This window comes from Miniopterus natalensis, chromosome 12 (genome assembly GCF_054644295.1).
Source record: "Miniopterus natalensis isolate mMinNat1 chromosome 12, mMinNat1.hap1, whole genome shotgun sequence".
In the NCBI taxonomy this organism is placed as follows: domain Eukaryota; kingdom Metazoa; phylum Chordata; class Mammalia; order Chiroptera; family Miniopteridae; genus Miniopterus; species Miniopterus natalensis.
The window spans coordinates 54255729-54272017 of record NC_142092.1 but is presented as its reverse complement, the minus strand read 5'-3'; the positions used below and the strand labels follow the sequence as shown (position 1 = coordinate 54272017).

Below are 16289 nucleotides of genomic sequence, written 5' to 3'. Positions count from 1 at the left end.
TAGTTGTATCACACCCGTTCTGAGGATAAACTCCAAGCTCCTTGGCTTCACGGCCCTCCGCCCTCCTAAATAAATCAAGCCTCTAGTTAAAACTCCAGCCTCATCTTAACATAATTAGCTTCTTTCAATTGTTGCTGTTCAACAAGCTTCTAGGCTTTTTCACATGCTGTTCCCTCTGCTTGAGCTGGTATCTGAGTGTTCAAGTTTGACAACAATTTCTATGAACTACTCAAGCTTTACCTCCTCTATAAAGCTCCTCTGACAAACCCAAACAAAGCTATATACTGCTCAGCTCTATGAGAAACTTAGCATATTATTTTGTAACTTTCTGATTTACATATCATCTCTAATTTTAGAATGTGAGCTCTTTGAGAACTGGGGCCTTATGCCTTCAGAATATCTGGAACCCATATCTTATGGCACATAAGACAGGACTCAAAAGCCATCTGTTGAATAAAACAGACATCCTGATTTATAAAAAGAAAGAATACCTGTTTTTAATCTTTTTTATTTTGGTATTACGTACAATGTTCATCCGCTTTTCACTGTTCACTACAAAATAATACTTTCTAAGACAAGATTTCTCAACTTTGGCAATTCTTTGTTATAGGGGGATGTACTGTGCATTGAAGGAACGTTAGCAGCATCCCTAGTCTCTACCCACTCGATGCCAGTAGCCACCCCCTAATTCCTTACCCAGTTGTGACAACCAAAAATGTCTCCTAACACTGCCAAATGTCAAATGTCCTGGGGTGGGTAGGGCAAATCACCCTTAGTTGCGAACCACTGGTCTAAAACACCAAATTATCTGAAACAATGATAAAGCTGGTTAAGTTAGATGCTAATTCTTCTTGCTTTAAAATTTTGCTTGATTTCCTATCACAGTAATATTTGTAGGATATACCAAAATTAAGAGCCAAAGATTCCTTCAAATACATGATTTAGAAAATTCCAGTTAATACATAATAAAAACCTCTCCATGCAGAACAGTTTTCATCATGAAAAACAAATTGCATTGCCATGTAAAGACCAATGAATTTAACTTTCTTCTCTAAGAAGGTGTTATATATTTATATGCTGAAAGAATTCAAGACAATTTCCAATTTCAATTTCTAGTAACCAGTGAAAAGTATGGACATCTTTGCAATTCCCAAGAAGCACCCATTAACTAGTTTGTGGTGGGACATCCTGTCAACCACTAAATGGCACATACTAGGGACACAATAAATATTTACTGAGAGAGTTAATTTTGGACATCTACGTGTAAGACCAACTAGGTATCGTGGAGGGACAAAGAAAAGTTTGTCTACTATAATGCAGGCTCCTTAAACACGAGGACTGCACCTTGTCTTTGTCTCTTTGGCACATACTTAATAAGTGCTAAATGATTATTTGTAGAATGAGCAATTAGTTTAAATTGCATTATGAAATGCAAGAATTTTTTCTCTCTTTTTAAGAACTGAATCTTCTAGGGTGACCTTGGTTAATAAAATTATACAGGTTTCACATGTACAATTCTCTAATACATCATCTGTATATTGTATTGCGTGTTCACCACGTCAAGTCTCCTCCCATCACCATTTATTCCCCCTTTACCTTCTTCTACCTCCCCTCACCCCCCTTTCCATCTGGTAAACACCATGCTATTGTCTCTGTCTGAATTTTCTTTTTTTTTTACTTCATCTCTTCAACTTTTTAATTTTTCCCACTTTTTAACAATCAAACTTCCCTTGCTGATCTCTGACCTGGAGGCAATCAAATCAGTTGCTAGGGGCGATCACTTCATTATAAATGATAGCAAGTCCAATCCTTTGATTGACTGCACTCCAAAAGAATTCATACAAACTCTGTGGTTCCAGTTACACTGTCACTGACTAGATGATGATAATCGAAAGTCTTGTGAATATTCACAGATTTTATCTAAACGGACCCCATAACCTTTCAAGGTTTTCCATGGCTAAACAACGACCACCGAGGAAGCACCAAGCTGCATGGCTCTGCTTAAAATCTGAACACGGTCAAATGGCAGGTCACACAGCTCTCAAAACGTATACGAACCACAGTACATTGAAGAAGCACTCTTAAGCGGGAGTGCTTTTTTTCACAAGTTATAAACGGCGCACAAACCAAAGGGAGATAAAATTTCTGCCAGTTCACTACTATGTTACAGAAAACAAAATACACATTATAAAATAGTTGGGTAGGAACGATGCACAAGGTAATAAGGGATTCCATGTAAAATATTAGCACCCACTGAGAACATGAGGTCAGCCCCTAACTTAAATCACAGGTTACTCTCATTGCTAAACTGTTGTTTATAATTCTGGTTGCAAGTGGAAAGAATAAAATGACATGCAAAGCATCTGGCACAGTGCGTGGCACAAAGCAGGGGCCAATAAATGGTATGCTGAAGCCAAACGCAGGGCTTCAGTGCGATTTACCCACCCAGGCTTCGATGCCCATGCTGAACAAGGGGCCGGGGAGTGCAGTGAGGGGTGGTCTGTTGGCCAGAGGTGGTGGTCGGGCCTGAATCAGAGAAGGGAGGGGGGCTGCCTGAGCGGGCACTGTCTTACCCTCCCTTCGCCACCTGTCATGGTCTGGCTGGGTTGAGATGAAGTTAGCAGCAGACAGAGGAGGATTATTTTCCCTCCTACAATGTATACATTTATTTGAGTTTTCCAAAATAATGACAGTGAAGAGGAAAGAAGCTGTTCCACAGAAGCCGGAGGGAAGGCAAGCTGATGGGGCTCATGCTCTGCTGAGAACAGGGCCTCAGCCGGGAGCTCCGGGCCGGCCGCAGGCTCTGTGGGGCCCGGGATCAGGCAAAGGGGAACCGAGGGCTCAGGGGCGAGATGGTACGAAGGGTCACTTGTGGGGTCTTCTCTAAGGGGGACGGATGAGTCAGTAAGATGAGTTATTTAAGAGATGAATAAAAAGAACTGATTTCATAGCAATTCTGGTTTGACTGAAGCTAAACAATTTACCTGCTGGTGGCAACTCACAGGGATACAGAACTGAGCAAAAGATCCACAGCACACTGGGAGAGTGAGAAATGATTGTGGCAACGGAGACGAAGGGGCAGTTCAGTCCACGGCCCTCAGGAGCCATTCACGAACAGCCACTACGTGAGTCCTGGGTCGGGCTGGGACAGTCCGGGAGCAGAGCATGGCCCAGCCCCGAGGAAGCCCGTGCTACTGCAGAAAGATGATGAACGAAGACGCGTAACACCGACTCCTTGTGGTGTTTGGCAACTTTAATCTTTTAAGCAATTTTTAAGTTGTTTCATTCCCTAGCATCATATATTTATGATATTTGTGTCATATATAAACTACGCACCATAATAATAAAATGCACACTTATACACCTACCATCCAGCTCACATATCAGAACTTATACTTTTAAATTCCTCTAAATCCTTCTGCTTGCCTTCCCGAGCTCTTTGTGATATGGTAGCATATTAACACGACCAATCTACTTTCCAGCTATTTCTCCCAAACTTTCTATTCTAGTGAGACATACTCAACAGAGTAGTCCACAAACTTAAGTGTCCAAGAAAACAACTCTTCCTTGTCTAAAAGAAACAAAAAAATTGAAGAAATATTTTATTTGCTTAATGAATGCATTTCTTACTACAAGAGCCAAGCTTTCCTTTACAAAAATTTTAAATAATTTGTAAAGGTAATAGAAATTCATAGGAATGGATGGTTGTAAGTGCTAAAAAGTACTTTCAAATGTTGTCATGGAAACATAAAAGTCTTTGAAAAGGACTTATATTATCTTTTCATTCTGGTAAGAAAAATGTTATTTTACCTTGCATTTTAAAATAAGGTTGAAAATTATCATTTAAAATTTACTATCGTTCTTTCTCTTTCATGAACATTTTAATTGTGGTAAAATACACGACAAATATTTACCATCTTAACCATGTTTAAGTGTCCAGTTCAGCAGCACTAAGTACACTCATGTTGTGTGCAATCATCACCATCCATCCATCTCCAAAATTCTGCATTTCTTGCAGAATTAAAACTCTATGCATAACACAATAATTTCTTCTTCCTCTCTCCCCACAGCCCCAGCAACCACCATTCTGCTTTCTGTCTCTATAAATTTGACTATTCTAAATACTTCTTATAAGGGAAAACCATACAGAATATTTGTCCTTTCGTAACTGGCTTATTTCACTTAACATAATATCTTCAAGGTTCATCCATATTGTAGCATGTGTCAGGATTTCCTTTCTTTTTTCAAAAAACTGTGGTAAAAACATACACCAAAATGTATCATCTTAACCATTTTTAAGTGTACAGTACAGTTGTGCAACAGATCTCTGGGATTTTTTCATTTTGTGAAACTAAAACTCTATACCCATGGACACTCTCTCCCAATTTCCCCATACCCTCGGCCCCTGGCAAATGCCGTTTTACCTTCCAAGAGTTAGACTACTTTAGATACTTCATATAAATGAAATCATGCAATATTTGTCCTTAAGGTCCATCCATGTTATAGCACGCAACAAGACTTCCTTATTTCTTTACACTGACTAATACTCCATTGTAAGTATACCCCACATTTTCTTTGTCCATCCGTTCATCAATGGACGTTCAGGTTGCTTCTACCTCTTGAGAGAATAATGCTGCAATAAACCTAAGTCTGCAAATATATCTTCGAAATCCTGTTGTCAATTCTTTTGGCTATACTCCTAAAAGCGAGATTTTTTGATCATATAGTAATCTATTTTTTTAAAAAGAATTTTATTTTTTTTAGAGCAATTTTAGGCTTATAGCAAAACTGAGAGGAAGGTACAGAGATTTTTCCATATAACTCCTGCCCCCACACACGTGCATGGCCCCCCGTTATCCACATGCCCCCACCAGAGTGATACATTTGATACAACCGATGAGGCTACATTAACACATCATAAGCACCCGAAAGTCCATAGTTTACATTATGGTTCACTCTTGGTGTTGTACATTTTATGGGCATGATCCAAATGTATAATGACATCTATCCATTATTAAAGTATTTCCATTGTCCTAAAAATCCTCCGTGGTAATTCTATTTTTAATTTTTTGCAGAACCCCATACTGTTTTCCATAGTGGATGCACCATTATATATTCCCACAGTATCAGTATTCCAACTTATATCCTTACCAACATTTGTTAGTTTCTGTTTTTTGGGGCTTTTTGGTTTTGTTTTCGATAGTAGTTACCTATCAGCTGTGAGGTGGTATCTTACTCTGGTTTTGATTTGCATTTTCCTTATGATCAGTGATGTTCAACATTTTTTCATGTCCTTATTATTAACCATTTGTATATAATCTTTGGAGAAATGTCTGTTGAAGTTCTTGCTCATTTTTTAATTAGGTTGTTTTGTTGTTGTTGTTGAGTTGTAGGGGTTCTTCATATATTCTGGATATTACCCTTTATAAGATCTGCAAATATTTTCTCTCATTCCATGAATTCCCTTTTCACTCTGTTATATCCTTTGATGCACAGAAGTTTTAAATTTTGATGTAGTCCAATCTATTTTTTCTTTTGTTGCCTGTGCTTTTGGTTCAGATAAAAGAGAGTATTCCTTTTATTTTTTTTTTTTAATCCTCACCTGAGGATATGTTTTTATTGATTTTAGAGAGGTAGGGGGTGTGGAGAGAGAGTGAGAGAGAAAGAGAGAAACATTGAACATCCAGCCATTGCCTCCCCAACCAGGGTTGAACCCACAACCTAGGTATGTACCCTGACCAGCAATTGAACCCACAACCTTTTGGTGTACCGGACGATCCTCCAACCAACTGAGCCACACCAGCCAGGGCCATTATTATTACCTTTTAAACGCCTAATCTGTTGATTCATTTTGCAAATAGCTGCCTCAAAAGCTTTCAGGTGTCTTTGTAGCTATGTACCAATTTAAGAAGTCTGTTTTCCGAATAATGTTTACTCATTAATATGTTTGAACATCTACTTTATGCAAGACACTGGGGGAAATACAAAGTCTCAAAACTCACCAGAAGGGTCATCTTAACAGTACCTTAATAGGCCACTTAGAAGGATACTGGACTAGAAACAAAGCTTGTCTGCAGGGCAGCATGGGGCATTTCCTCTCGATGGATCAATATAGCAGATAATACAGCCAACAAGGAACTAGCTCTCTTTTACTCTAACAGGTGACATGTCAGGTTCAAGGGCCAAGACTCCTATCAGCTGGTTCAAGGGAACATGTTAGAAGATAGTTCAACACTAGATCATAGCTTTAAATGCCAGAATAAGACATACAGACTTTCATTTTATTATTTTTACCACTGATTTCTGAGCAAAGAATTAACATGAACTAGAAGGAGAGACAGGAGGCAGGAAGACTATTACATTCCACTGGCGGAAAAATAATAATATTGCAACAGCAGTAGCCAACACTTTTTCTTTTAGCAACGTACTATTTGCCAGACACTGTTTTAATCACTTTTCATGTATTAACTCCTCATAACAGCACTATGAAGTAATTTAGGTACATATATTACTCCTATTTCATAGATGGGGAAACCGAGGCATGGAGAGAACAAGTAACTTGCTAAGGGCCTCAGAGCTATTAAGTGGAAGGACCAATACGTGAACCCAGATAATCTAGTCCCGGAGCTCATACTCCTAACCACTCAGTGTCACCACCTCCCAGAGTACACTGTATATGCTCACGCTGTCTAAGATTTTAGAAAAACCCTTAAAAGAATAACTCATCCCTCCCTAAGAAACCTGGAAATAACAAGGCTGATAGTTCTGGTATGAGACAGGACGCAGTGTGGGAACAGGAAAGGAGACCTTAAAGGGTAGTCAATGCCTCTCTATTCAGTGTCCAGCATTCCTCACACATCATCTCACTAAACACTCACAACAGCCCAGGAGGGGGCATCATTTGAAATCCACATTTTATCAGATGAGGAGACCTGGGCTCAAAGAGGTGACGCCTTCTTGCCCATCACCACAGAAGCAGAGTCAGAATCCAGATCGAATCAATCCCACGCTCTTCCCCAGCTAGTGCGAAGGGCACTTAGGGGTGGACAGGGGGACTGCCACCTGTGGTGCTCTGCCCTCTGCCCTCGGAAGGCCGGCACCCACCCGACAGATGACAGACGGCGGGGCCGCGCCTGCGTCCAGCTGTGTCCCGAGGCTGCTTCCCCCCCACCTGGAAGGGACGCCTGAGTCAAGCTGCGAAGAAACCGAAGCCAGCCTGCGTTTAGGCAGGACGGAGGCAGCTCGGAGGCCCCCCATACCAAACACACACATGAAACTTCATGGAAGTCCAAAAACACAGGCTTTGGGGGTGTCAGCGTGTGGCCCTTCACAAAAAGAGGTAACAAAAATTATCTGCAGAGAACTTCGGTGAGGTGAGAAGCCCAAGAGAACAGAGCCAGAGTTCAGGAAGCTGACTGCTTGTTTTCTCAGCTAAATCCCGTATGTCTAACATCAAAGTTTCCCAAAACTTCATTCTTAGAAAAATGGTAAAGACATACTGTTAAGTTAAAAAGGCAAACACATAATTATGTACAGCAACACACTGAAAAATGTTGAAACTTTGATTTTTACTTCATTATCTTTTTTCTGAACTTTTCAAATTTCCTATAATAGACATGTTACATTGTTATCTAGAGGTAAAAATAAATATACTAATTGAAATACTTTAATTAATGAATACTTAGGAAGAAACACCGCACCCCAACCCACCCCAATTTTACCTGGAGCGGTCTAGTAATTCCCAAATACTCAAATAGAACTCACAAAAATCACCTGACACATTTGTTAACAATACAAATTTCCAACATCCAAAGACCTACTCAGTCAGAATTTCCCTGGAGTTTTTTAACAAGCTCTCTAGGTGACTATAACATAGTTTTATCAAGGAAGTCCAACGGTACTTTCAGGTCTCTTTCTTTTTAAGGTTCTTTGATGATTTTTTAAAAACACCAGGGCAAATTTATATTGGAATGAAAACACACAAAATTTAACAGGGCGAGAATGTCTCAGAGGCCTAAAGTCTCACCATTCATCTCTGCAAACTTCTGAACATCACTCAGGGTTTTCAGCTCTTGTCTTGGACACGCTGCTACGCACAGTGCTTCAGACTTGATCTTCCGGTTTATCAAGTCCAGATTGCATGGATCCAAAAAGAACACATACCTAAAGCATGGAGAAAAATATTGAGATACTATTTTCACAAAACACATTCTGGTTCACTGCATATCTGACTCAGACTAAAAGCAAAGAACATCTATTCCATACTCCTCCACAAATTTAATCATAGCTGCGTAAACATTTCACAAATCTAATCACAGATAAATAAGAATAACTGCTGATAAATATACTGTTAAAAGCAGGGATGAAAAGTAATTGTGGAACTCATTTCTCATGATCTATTTTTTTAATAGTTAAATTTTTGTCACATGTATTTTATAGTTAGAAATAATCTATTTTAGTTTTTTTTTAAATAATTGATTTTGGTTTTATTTTTTGTCAAACCTGTACCAAAATAATTACTGGAATATCCCAATACTGCTATATAACACAAACTGTAATTTATATGTAAACTTTAGTTAATAAATAAATAATTAGATAGAAAATGTCTAATTATAAAATGAATGAATATATAGAACTTTAGCTAATGAGTATATAATTACAAAAATACATTATAAAATTAAATATATAAAGTTGAATGAAGACTAGAGGGAAATATAACATTTTCACTATAGTCATCTCTGGGTGTAAGAATAAAATAATTTTAATTTTTTTTCTTCTACTTTTTATAATTCTCATTGTCTAGAAAGTGTGAAAATTACTTTTGAATTGAGAAATATAATAAATATTATTTATTAAAATGGTCCATTTCATATAAACAAAATAATCCCAAATTGTAAATTATTCCTTTTCTATACTGAACATTTATATTTTAAAAAAGGGAAGATTAATTAGAAATTACATTAAAACAGTTGTTTTTAAGACAAACATTGCAGATATTATCATCTGCCCAAAGAGAAAGTAAGAGTCAAACATTCTTAACTGAAATAACCAAAGTCTAATATTTGGATCAAGGGAGGGAGTACAAGTAGAAATGCTCTCATGCAAGATAATAGCTAATGAACCCCCAGCCTTGGGTTCAAGTCTGCTGAGTCCATGGAAAGTTACCCATGCAACTGCCAAAGCCTTTCCCACACTGTAAATTCTGTTGCTATATAAACTGTGATTCAAATCAGAAAATACAACAAAACATAATTAGGTGAGAAAACTGAAAAGCAAAAATATAGTCAATTGAAACCTATAGAATTTTATTAACCAATATCACCCCAATAAATTTAATTTAAAAAATACAAAGTCAATACATGTGTGGGGATGAACAATATAAAGGGACACCAGAAAAAAAATTAAATAGAGACAAAAAAAAAGATGTGCGCGTGCATAGGGGGTGGAGGTGGGACTAGAGAGGCCTCTGCAGCGGAGTAGCACTGTGTATACACACTTCAGGGGAGCAGGGGCCCGGGCGCTCAGGGGGAAGCGCAGGTGTGAGCTACAAGCCACCAGACTAAAAGCAGTAATTTCTGTGTAACCCTGTTAGTGACCCCGGTACCATTAATGTTCTCCATAGATACAAGGAAAGAAAGGAAGGCAGGCAGAAAGATGTGGTTTGGAAGTGGGATTCACGGGCTGCTTCTGAGGCTGATGACAAGGAACTAGCACACAGAGAAAACCCCACCGCTCCCTCACTAACTCGCCCTCCATCTGGCCTGCGCATCTCACTGAGCATCCCCACGCCTGGGACCCTGGGCCATGAGCCACACAAAGCCAGCCCCTGGCCAGGGAACGCTCAGGTTCTTGAGGAAGGTGTCATAAAACCTCTGAATCATTCACCCCCACCACTAAAACTACTACTATTAACAATAAAATAAATATAATGGTAACCAACATTTATTGAGTCCTTACTATGTACCAGGCACTGTATTAAATGAACCCTTTACACATATTAACTTCTCTGCCCTCACAACAACCCTGTTTTATGCTTCTGCTGTGGAAGGTGGGGCTGGTGGGCAGTGGAACTGGGGTGGGGAGAGGAGTTAAGCGCATAGTTGTGATGAGCAAAGGCCTTGAGAAATACCTGGAGAAACCATGTGACAGTAGAATTGCAGTGCTTGAGAAAAAGCAGAGAAAGCCAGAGGCTCCCAGGGCCTGGCCGCTGGGTCCATCGCAGTGCCTCTCACAGCCTCCTGGGAACAGAAGCCTTGTCTGACTGTCCTGCAGGCCTCTGCCCAAACCAAGGCCCAAAGTGCCCTCACTATATTTCCAACTTCTTTCACACCTTAAAGCACATGACCTTGATTTGTCATAGTGATTGGGCAGCAACCTCATACCTCACCGGGGTCAGACGCATCTGAGCTTGCTTTCTGGTTCTCTTTTTTAACAGTTGTCTGACCTTGGGAAATGTATTTACCCTTCTGAGCCTCAGCTTCCTTATGTGTAAAACAGCACACCACCTGTTTTATAGTTTGTTGTAATGTTACTAGTAATGTACACAAGCATCTAAAGTGCAGTATGTGATATGTGATATGTTCAGGGATCATATCATTAAGAAAACAAACTTTCACAAAGTGTACATTTGATAGCAAGGCACTTTCTGATATGGACATAAAACAGGACTAACTAATATTCAGCTTCCATTTGGAAGCAAAACCTGTGTAGTATTTATGACCGCCAGGTCATTCGCCTTGGTAAGGACCAAGGAGGCCTCCAGAACTGGTCTAGCACAATGAAAACAATACAGAGCAAGAAAATAATTCTACAATGACTGTAACACTGTGAAACTGACACTGCACGGTTTTTAGCCTGTTTATGGTTTATAAGAATCTATGTCAACAGAACTAAAAAAAATTTTAATGGTATCCTCAGGAAGTACACTCACATACATAAACCATTACTCAAAACCATCAGTCACCTCCACAGTCTAAGAACATAGTAAACGTAATTCCTTACACATTTCACATATTCAAAGGCACATAAATACACCACATGTGTGCACACACCCACACAATGTTTTAGATCATTTATAGGCATTAGATTTCAGACTCTATTAACACTGATTAGAGATTTGGGTGCTGGGAACTGTCACATCCATGACTTATTTTGATCCTCACAAAAACTGTATGAGAGGGAGGCCACCACCATTCCATGGAAGATAAGCCTGACCCCCTGAGGGATGGACTAGTCAGCCCAAGAAAGCTAGTAGGTACCAAAGAATGAATTCAAATCTAGTCTTTCTGATTCTGAGTTTCATTCTGTTTCTGTTCTCAAAGTATTTCCTGTAAACACAATTAGTAATTTTAACTGTTCTATATTAACTTTGCATATTGTTTCCAGCATCCTGAAGGTTATCTAACCCACGGCAACATGTTTATAAGTAGTTATATTTTAACTAATTAGTATTTAACTAAATATTTCAGAGTAGGAAAAGTGCTTGCATCAAACAAATTTATGAGTCATTAAAACCACACTTTCCTGAGTTTGGATTTGAAAATGCCTTTACCCAGGCAAATAAATCCTTAGGTTCAGTTTTCACTTTAAACAAAATGAACTATATGTGGCAATTTTATTTTTTTTTAAATGAAACAAATACCCAACACTCAAATAAGCATGGCATTGGCAGACCAGATTATTCTAACTCACAAATCTACAGATGAGTGTTTTTCAACTGAGAGGGTCAGACACCAGGTTGCAGGTTTGATCCCCGGTCCCGGCAGGTGCAAAAGGCAACCAACTGATGTTTCTTCCTCACATCAATGTCTCTCTCTCTCTGTCCCTTCATCTCTCTAAATTCAACTTTTTCAAAATGTCTATCTGCCCAGCACTTGAGGGGATAGATCCACCAAAGATGAAAACTGGGAGACGAGGCAACGGGAGGGCACTAAAGCACAGGAGCTCCGGGAAAGGGACAAGGGGAACAGAAAGGGTGACCTTTAAAGCTGTGCTCAGAGCAACAAGACAACACTGAGTGATCTGATGCAGATAAAGACACTGGAGGAGGTTCACAGCTATAAACAAGTTTAAACTTCTATTTTGCTTTCACTTTCTTCATGGAATATAGGGCAAGATAAAGGAAGATTCACCAAGAATTTACCTTGGGCCACAGAGCACCTTCGGCACTGTCCTCACACATCCCAATTCAACGAGGGGGAACTGAGACTTACAAATTGGACAACCAACTTGAACCCTGGGGAGACTGACTCCCACGTGTTGCTTGTCCCACCACGGCCATTCTAGTTCAAACTGGAAAGTGAGAACAAATGTCCCGGAGACTCAGTTATAGACCCATCCAGTCAGCTAATTAAACTGGGTCAATCCTCAGAGCAGAGGAAACCCTTCCTGGATGTGACAGTGCTGTCCTCTAGGTCGTATGCAACACCCCCAGGATCGGGGCCAAATAGGATGTTATGAAAACCATTCATTCAACAAACATTATGTGCCCACTCCTGGGCGAGGCCCTGGGGACATGAATAACTCTGGAATGCAAGTAACTTACAGTCTAGAGAAGAAAAGACAAAAATACAGAGTTCATTTCAAAACCCTGTGCTGCGCGGCAGGGCTGAGACGGCAGAGGAAACTGCGATTCTGCACGGAGGGTAAGGGGTTGGAGGAAGCACTGTGGAGCAGGAGGCAGTGTCTAAGCCACGTTTTGAAAGTGAGTAGGAATTTTCCAGACAGATGGGGAAGGGGGCACTGTAGGCAGAGGAAAATGCGTGTGTAAAAGTGCAGAAACATGAGAGAGCATTATTTAAGGAACTGCAAATAACTTGATAAGGTGGGCTACGGGACGGGACTTCAAAGGGGCATTCGCCAAGGAGAAGCGGGGGACAGAACAGGGAGCCGTCCTTGGAATCTGGGGGATCTTACAGCTCTATTCCACTAAGCACTGTGCTTTCAAATGGCCAGGGCACAGGGATGGCCCGGGTTGGCCAGCCCCTTGCGTGGAAGGCCAGGGGGGAAGGCTGGGGCACCAGCCGCGCTCCGGAGATGAGCCTTCACCATTAAATTGCCTCCTGCTGCCACGGCAACTCTCTGCGGCGGGGCTCTCTGGAGCAAAAGGTGGCGAGCAGATCCCAGGTCTGCTGGCCGCCTCCCGCCGAATTTGGCTGCTCTGCTCTCTAATCAGGAGAGAAGCACTAAAGTGGGAAGCTGGCTGAAAACTCCCTCCGTCGCCTTCTGCTTTAGTGATTCCTGACACGTGCTTTCCCCGGAGGGGAATAAGAGTGGAGTCAGATCATTTTTCCAATTATTACCTCATATCAATTTACAATTTATAGCCCTTTTCTGCAGAGCACAGAGCAGCTAGTGAATGATACCAAAAGGAAAAACCAACGGCCTAACAGAGGCTTCTGCTGTTGCTAAGGAGAGGCTGCAGAGAGCGGGACCTGCTCCCCCCCACGGTGGACCTGTGCCAGGAGAAGGCCTCTCACTTCCTGCGTGGGTGCCAGCAAGGCAGTCCCCACCATCCCGCCAGGGTGGGACCCAACTGTCCCAGGAAGGGCTGTTACAGGGACAGAGCTACGGGGCCGGGACACCGACGCTGGTAAAACCCAAGATGGCCCAACCCAACTAACTGCCACACATAATCCACTAAAACTTTGCTGGGCCTCAACTTCCTGGAGCAAAGCTGAGGGGAGAGGGGAAGGTAAGTTGAGAGCAGCAATTCGTCTTTAAGACTGTAACTCTAGAAAGTGGCTGAGTCTCGTACAATGTTCATAATGCCCCAAGATTGTACTAACAGAGGACAGAAAGACTGGGGTGAGCTGTGGGAAACCACCCATGAGGTCGATGACGGTGACATCCCACGTTCCCACCCCCTCCCCGGCCCTAATGAGGAAAATGCAAAGATATCCTGAGAAAGAGGCAGCGGTTGGAGAAATGTCTAAGCATGTGCCTCCCCCAAAGATGCAACTGAAGTCTAAGCACCACAGCTGCCTTTAGCACTTCTACAGTCCTCGATTCACAGGCAACTGCTAAGAAGAGGCCCGTTCATGGGCTTTTCTGGTGAATTCATAGCACCAAGAGCTGAAAGCAACTTAAAACTATGGAGGAAGCCCAGGGGTCGGATTAAGACGCCTCTACACAGAGAATGTTTACCCTCTGACCTCGCCGCCCGTGGGTCTCTGGCACACCCTCCCCTTGGGGACTTTGCTCTTCTCTCTGTCTGGGATGTCCCTTCTCCAGAGAAGCAGCACAGCAACCGGCAGCTTTCTCACTCGCTTCAAGTCTTCATTCAGAAGTCGCCTTCTCGGCAAAGCCTTCCACAGCCAGCCCATCTAAAAGCCAGCTCTCCACGCAGAGGTGCCTTATCCATCTGCCCTGCTTTATTTGTTTCTCCTCGGCGCTTACACTCACTAACACACTGCACAACTCACTTAATTTATCTGTTTAGTATCTGTCTCCACAGGCAGAATGCCAGCTCCCCGAAGACAGAGGGGTCTGACTGTCTAATTCATCACTACATCCCCGACCCTAAAATAGTACCTAGAATAAGAAAGAGGCCCCTTTCCTATCTGTGGAATTAATAAATGGATGGTAACTGGGTAAGATTTTGCCACGTGCAGTAGGGGTGGAGAGAAGGGAAGGGAAGGAAGAAGATGTATCAGGTAGAACTAAATACCCTCATTCATCCGACAGAAATTTATTAACATCTCTGCCAGGTGCAGGGCTAAATAAGCACTAGCCATACCATGATAAACACGACCGACACAAACAAGTGTCTCCCTTCCCAGCATTTACAGTCTGGAGAGCAGAGAGGCAATTACAAAACAGTATATAAATGCAACGGCAGAGAAAAGAGAGCAGAGGATGCACCGAAAGGGCCCCATGAACGGAGAGTCAGGATAGGAGTCCAGAAGACATTACATCTAAAGCCAGGACCTGAAGAATAAATGAGAGTTACCAAGGTGTGGAGGTGGAAGCGGGGAGGGAACAGAGCATGCAACGGCCCATAAAGTGAGAGCGCAGTGTAGCAGAAAGTGGAAACTGTCAGGACGGTTGAGATGGACTGTGATGACAGACACAGCTGGCTGGACAGGCAAGCTGGAGCCAGGTCATGTGGGGCCTTGTAAGTGGTAGTAAAGATGTTAGAAAGTTTGGGGTTCATCCTAAAGACACTGGGAAGCCACAGAGAGTTCGTCAGCTGCATGCAATGTGGAGACTGAATTAAAGGCCAGCAAGAAAGTAAGGAGATTGCTCAGGAGGCTACAGAATCTCTACCAGGAAATGATGACTTGGACTAGAGTGGAATGGGAATGACAAGGAGATTTCAAAAGCATTTAGGCACAATTTAAAAAACCTGATGGCTAATTATATGTGGAAGAAAAATAATAAGTTAAGAATGATGCTTAGCATCTGATCTAGGCCAGGGTGGCTAGGGCATTCTGGTGTGGACTCCTGTTGTGCTCAATAAGACAGGACTCAGGAGGAAGAGCAGAGTACAAAGGGGTAAAGATCATGTTCCAACTTCAGACAATTTGAGTCTGGGGTATCTGGGGAGTGTCCAAGTGGACCTAGGTAATTGGCTGTAGGGTTCTAGCAGGAGGCAGATTTTGGAATTATCAGCATATAAATGATAACCACCTCACCCCTGGGAATGCACAAGATCACCAAAGTGAGTATATAAACTGAGATTCTTATCCTGGGTGAAATCCGTGACCCTTCTGAAACTGCAAAATTTCATGTGCAAATTCACATGTAGTTTTCTAGAGAGAGATTGCATACTTCATAACTTTGAACAGATTGTCAAGGGCCCCAAAGAGATTAAAACCAAGAAACAAGCAAAGAGCCAAAAGAGATACCAACACTGCAAAATGAAGGCATGAAACTGGAAATGCATGGGGCAAAAATGATTCTCCTATTTCACTATAGCAGCTCTCTGCTCCTTATATATGTAATGTACAGAGAGAAATAATTGCCAGAATAACCAAGTGTCAGACGTCAAATTGTTTTCCTCATACTAAACTGAGACATGAAAGCAAATTAAAACGCTTTTCAAAAATATTTCACAAGAGCTACAGAAAGAAAAAGTTTTCTATTTAATCTAGTTAACCAAAAGAACACCCCTAAATCCAAGTTCACTGTCAACACTACATAGTCAAAGAGAGTAGCCTCAAAATCAACATGTTCCAGCACTTACACTGAGAAATATCTGCTAAGAGCCAACAGCCAGAGATTTACTTTTCTTTTCAGTTTAACAATTTTATTGATGTATAATTTACATACTATAAAATTCACCTATA

General features: G+C 41.4%; 1 protein-coding gene across 1 annotated transcript in view; it reads right to left on the bottom strand.

Moving 5' to 3' along the window:
* Positions 1-16289, bottom strand: part of SLC44A1 (solute carrier family 44 member 1) — a 110559-nt gene that overhangs the window by 35733 nt on the left and 58537 nt on the right. The window contains exon 4 of the mRNA XM_087822794.1: positions 8027-8163. Coding sequence (XP_087678920.1) covers positions 8027-8163 — 137 coding nt within the window. The remainder of the gene's footprint in view (positions 1-8026; positions 8164-16289) is intronic.